This window comes from Argentina silus, assembly GCF_951799395.1.
Source record: "Argentina silus genome assembly, chromosome: 2".
Taxonomy (NCBI): Eukaryota; Metazoa; Chordata; class Actinopteri; order Argentiniformes; family Argentinidae; genus Argentina; species Argentina silus.
Window position 1 is genome coordinate 32,098,634 of NC_139656.1, and position 5,829 is coordinate 32,104,462.

Sequence of the window (5,829 nt, forward strand, 5' to 3'; positions counted from 1 at the left end):
CAGCATGCAGATAGGGAAGGGCACTTAACATGTACTGCATTGTGTCAGGAATGCTCCTGAGCCTCCACTGGTCGCCAGAGGCCGTCATAGACCCTTTTTGTTATAGGGTCAGGGTTGGGGTTAATTTATAGCTTATACATGTGTTTAAGAAGTAGCTAATTGGGCAATTTTGGGGTATTATCAGCCATTATTCAGCTGGCCAGTGAGATGTGATTTCAGCAACCCTTCAATCACTGGCTCTATGGATCTACAGATTGAAGCAACAATTTTGGGGTTACTGGCTAGCCTCCCTAACATCAAGACCAAACTTGCCCCCACTAACATTGTTGTGTGGGTGTCTTGGTCCTCTGTGTCTCAGTTGGTAGAGCATGGCGCTAACAAAGCTTAGGTTGTGTGTTTGATTCCTGCTGGGACCATGTATACTGAAATGTATGGACTCACTGCAATGTAAGTCGCTTTGGATAAGAGCATCAGCGAAATGGCATATATATGTCTTGAGGGGCTCAGTAAAAAGCAGTAAAACACTTACAAGCTACAAATGAGTGCCTAATATGAGTTCATTAAAATATATTGTGACCCTAATATATCTAGATGGTCGAACACTGTTACCTTCTCCTCTGGATGGGGGCTCAGTTCCTCCTCAGGAGCACAGAGAACTTTAGGTCTCCTCCTGCCCCGTTTGTCACGTACTCCCCCCTCTGAGTACTCCTCCACACCACTAGGGGGAGGTGCAGGGTGTCTGGCTGACTCGGTCTTCCTCTGAGGGGACCGGATGATCCGCAGGTTGCTGGTGTAGATGATGATCTTGCCAAAGTCCAACACCGAAGACTGGGCGATACAGAGAATTAAAGGAACATATCGATGTGTGTTTTAATTAAAATTAACATTTAGACTGATGTTCTAGATAAAGGCGGGTGGTTGCTGTTTATATTAAGCTGCATTAAGCTTGTGGAGCAGGGGAGGCTGGTGGAGGTAGAAATCCAATCCAAATCCTTGTTCCATTCCATGCAATACAATGAGGATAGGCTCATTGTAATGCATGGAATAGAATGAGGAATGGTATCAAACATGTTCATTCCATTCCATGCATTACAATGAGGCCGTCAGTGTGTAGTAACAACGTAGTAACTATGCATGTAACAACATTTTACTAACATGTTATTACACGTTTTTCTTTATATATAATAACTACATAATAAGATCTCTTTGTTATTACATAATTATTACAAAGATATGTTGTTATAAAACAAGTGGAATAGAAACCATTCCCTCTCCGCTTATGTAATAGCAAACCCAACCTCTACTCAACTACTAAGTAAGTTAATGAAGTTCTTGATAAAAGCAGAATTAATCTTGCGTTCTGTTTTAATGGTGATGGAGTGTAGTTTTATATGTGAGTCATTATTTACATTTAAATGTAATTAAACGTCATCATTATCAATCATTAATAGCACAATGTCAATCACTTGTTTAGAATGTCTCACTCTCTTTTTGGGGCCTCCATTTGCCAATTCCGTAGATACAGCTTCAGAGCACTCCATGGGGTTTTGTAAGTGCAATATCATAAACTGTTTATGTAGCCTCGTGATGTTTTTACGCCCTGTGATTTATTCAAAAGGCTTTTCATTTATAATGTGGAGCAACATCCCACAATCATCAAAGTCAAGGTCTCGCACTGCTTCTTCCAGTTTCTCCCCGAGCGGCGCAGGACATCCTGTGTGAAACACCTGGGGCTGTGTTTGCTGTTATCTGATTGGCTGTTCCCTAGCAGCTGTATTGCTCAGGCATATCGTTCACACACTGGGGACTGGGGAAATGACAACAGCATCGTTGTTGTGTCCTTGGCTTCAACACAGATAGATAAGTATTATTATTATTACTGTGTGAGCCCGGAGCAGAGATTATCATAAACAACAACACAACTGCTCCAGGACACCCTACCTCAAAGCAGTTACAGTCTCAAGGTGCCGTGTTGTCACGTGATTGAGCCAATCACATCTTACACAACAATGGCATGGGATCACCATGGGACATGTATTAACAAGGGGCTTTAGTTGTGCTGAGAAAACACCAGGATCGTATCACATCTCACACAGGCTCTACTGACACGACTGAATACAAGTTTCCAACAGTGTTAAAAATAATTAATATTATTTCCACTTGTGCTTTAGCCTGGCTTATGGTCGTTCTGGCTCATTCGGCTCGGAGGCGCAAACGTTCTTCAACAACCAGCCACAACTAGCCGTCCACTAGGAGAATGAATAACAGACGCGAGGCCATGAAACATGAATCGAATGAATGAACCATGAGAGTAGAACAGTTGTGCTGGAGGGACTCTTGAACTTGTGTAGTGAGTCACACTTGGCCCTTGGCTCAGCGGTACAGAGACTGGGCTACACGTAATACATGCATGAGAAACATTAACAAATTATGAAAATTAGACGATCTATCCTTTAATCTGGTCCTCAACCAACCCTGCCAACCAACCCTCAACCAACCCTGCCAACCAACCCTGTCGTTACTCACTTTGGCATCTCCCTCTGCGGCGTCACCGTGTGGGGGGGGGCTGTAGTTTCCCCCCCCCCTGTAGACGTTGATCCTCTGGGCGATGAGTCCCGTGGGGGGGTACAGCCCCGGGTCCTGCATGCCCTGGAAGCCACACAGCTGCTCCATCTCCAGGTGACGAGGCATGTTCCCGTGCATGAAGCTGTGGGGGTACTTCTCCTCTGGGCTCTCCAGCTCCTGGCCGTCCTCGTACACATGCTTCAGGACCCTCCCGCTGTACGACGAGGCCAGCTTGAACCTCACCTTCCTGGGCTTGCTGTCATACGACAAGTCGTACCTCTGGGTGAGCTTCCTCTGGAGCTCCTCCATGGTTGGTTTTGGGGGGGGATGGGGGGTGGGAGATCAGGGCTGGAAGAGTCCAGAGGAGAGAGTGTTTACCTGGGAAGGAAGATGGGGTGATGTAAGATGGTGGGACTGTTCCGTGGTGAGTTGCTTAAGATCAGCATACCTGCCTGCCTGCCTGCCTGCCTGCCTGCCTGCCTGCCTGCCTGCCTGCCTGCCTGCCTGCCTGCCTGCCTGCCTGCCTGCCTGCTGTCTCCACAGCTGTTGAATTATTCACTGTGAGATTGTATGCTTTAAAAGGTGAGCGGAGAACCTGAAACCTTGTCATTAAATAATCATGTTCACCAGCATAGTGGGCCGTAGGTGGTAACAGGAGGCGGAGGTGTGCCTCCCATTATATGTATATTGAGTTTTCTTATGGTCAGAATGTCATGGTTATGGAAGAGGTATTTAGCTCCGTCAGTGGAGGCTGGTGGAGGCAGAAATCGGAGGATGGACTCTGCATTGTAATGCATGGAATGGAATGAGGACATGAGTGTTTGATACCATTCCTCATTCCGTTCCATGCATTACAATGAGCCCGTCCTCCGATTTCTACCTCCACCAGCCTTCGCTGAGCTGCATATCTACTCAGCTCCTCCATTCATATATCTGCCATTTAGCTGACGCTTTTATCCAGAGCGACTTACATTGCAGTGAGTGCACACATTTCAGTATATATGGTCCCAGCAGGAATCAACCCCACAACCTAAGCGTTGTTAACGCCATGCTCTACCAACTGAGCCACAGAGCCACAGAAGACCATTCATGCGTCTTGATGGGATTGCAAAGTAGCCCCTGCACACTATTTTTTCTTTGTAATGGTAAGAATAGAACACAAATGGAAAGAAAGAATATCCACCTCCTTTGTTTTGAAACGTTGAAACCAGAAGCCTTGCCCGAGTCCAGCAGCAATACAACCACCCCCCATTAAGCTCTGACAGCGAGTATTCGTCTCCCTTTCCGTGATGCAACATACATGTCTGGACTGTTTCATACGCTCCCTTAAAGAGTGGTGCTTTAAGGTTATCTCTGTTTTTATTAACAGTTATCTCTGTTTGGATATTGCGATGGCATTAGCAACTTTTAAGGGCGCTGTGCCTCAATGCTCTCAGGAAGCCATTTTAGAAACGAAAACAACTCCAATCTAACAAATGGTCGTCATTAATACATGCCTAAATCAATCTTGCAATTACCTCCACAGAAGACTGTTATTATATAGTGAGTGAATGCATGGGCTAAGATGGATGCCCCTTTTGTCTCCATCCACCCAGCCGGAGTCGGCTTAATCTGATTGCTGAACAACTGTGGGATCGTTCATGCAAGAAATTGTTTTGGGTGCATCTCAGCGGAGAAATCATTTAATGTGTCAGGAATCCTACTGGTTCAGGTTTAAATGATCGCCACTGTACACACTTATTTCTCCAATAGCTCTGGTATATTATATTATCCTTCTTCTAGCTCCCCACTGATGCATTTAGAATGAGCTGGTACTGCATAATATATACACATTATCTAACTTATGGTTCTTAGGTAAGACTTCTGGGAGGTAGCCCGTCTGTTTGTCCCCTGATTATATTAATGTATTTGTGGATCAAATAAAGACGTCAGTGAGAGCTGAATCAACGTCACGGACGTCCTTGAGCCAAAAAAAAGTGTTTGACTCTGTTTCTATTTCTTCCTCTTTGTAACCGTCTAAAGGCTATCGAAGCTATCTAATCTTGGAACAATATTGAAGGCCCTTACAGGGTCTTTGAGAGAAGCCATAGTCCCTTATCTCAGTAACACCTATTGGCAGACACGAGGGAAACTGGGAGCCCGTTTTCAATTCCCTCCCGGTGAGTTAAATCGTTATCCTAAATCCACATCGCTGAAAAAATCTCTAAGGTGATTCATTCACTGTCAACAGGGAGAGAATGAGGGAGGGTAGCCAAGCAGTGCCTCTGATGAACAGAACAGTTCCTCCTTGTAAAGCCGACTTCAATGGGGCTTTGTGAGACCTGCCCAAAAAAGACACAGCCGCTCTGAACGGCAGCCAATCGCGTCTCTCTATTCCCTTTTAGAAACTCATCCATAATGCATTGCAGGTGATTTGTTTCAGGCAGCCATTACGGGTCTATTACCACCCAGAATGCCACATGGGGAAGTCATTGTACTTTTTGACTTTGTCATCTCACTTTTTCTTCTTCTTTTTTTTTTTCTTCTTCTTCTTCTTCTTCTTCTTCTTCTTCTTCTTCTTCTTCTTCTTCTTCTTCTTCTTCTTCTTCTTCTTCTTCTTCTTCTTCTTCTTCAGGCTTTCTCTGACAAGGAGGGAGAAGCTACGTACAGATGAACATGAAATATTCATTTCTGTCTCTAAATTATTGGTGACCTGATTTACTACTTAATTATTTTTTACTGTGATGATTGACAACCGGGTTTATTGCAACTCAACTAAAGTTTATTTCGCGAGAAGACAAAAACCAATTTTTCCTAGATGTTTCTGTCCTGATGTTTCTGAGGCACCAGTTGAGCAAGGATACATCATAGAGATTAACATTGTATTGGGTTATATGTTACAGTGAGGCTAGTGGAGGTCGAAATCAGAGGACGGGTTCATTGTAATCCATGGAATAGAATGAGGAATGGTATCAAACACGACGTATGGTGTCAAACGCCAGTTTGATACCATTCCTGATTCCATTCCATGCATTACAGTGAACCTGTCCTCCGATTTCTACCTCCACCAGCCTCCCTTGACCCATTAGGATGGGAAAGTGACATAAATAAAAGGCTCTTATTCAACAACACTATTAATAGCCCCCGTGAACCTAAACGTCATTATCTTAATTACAGTGTCTATTCAATGACAAATATAGCCAGTCACTCCAACATCAATATTTAATATCAAGACTGGGTTTCGCTCTCTGACTTTTTTTTAATTAACTTTGTCTTTCCAGCTGA

The 5,829-nt window shown here is 44.2% G+C and overlaps 1 protein-coding gene across 1 annotated transcript in view; it reads right to left on the minus strand.

Moving 5' to 3' along the window:
* The window catches only part of grxcr2 (glutaredoxin and cysteine rich domain containing 2), a gene marked incomplete at both ends in the record, with an annotated part of 4,136 nt that extends 1,262 nt beyond the window's left edge, over nucleotides 1-2,874 (minus strand). The window contains 2 exons of the mRNA XM_083665326.1: nucleotides 604-828; nucleotides 2,527-2,874. Of these exons, the coding sequence (XP_083521452.1) occupies nucleotides 604-828; nucleotides 2,527-2,874 (573 nt within the window). The remainder of the gene's footprint in view (nucleotides 1-603; nucleotides 829-2,526) is intronic.
* Nucleotides 2,875-5,829: the final 2,955 nt, after the last annotated feature.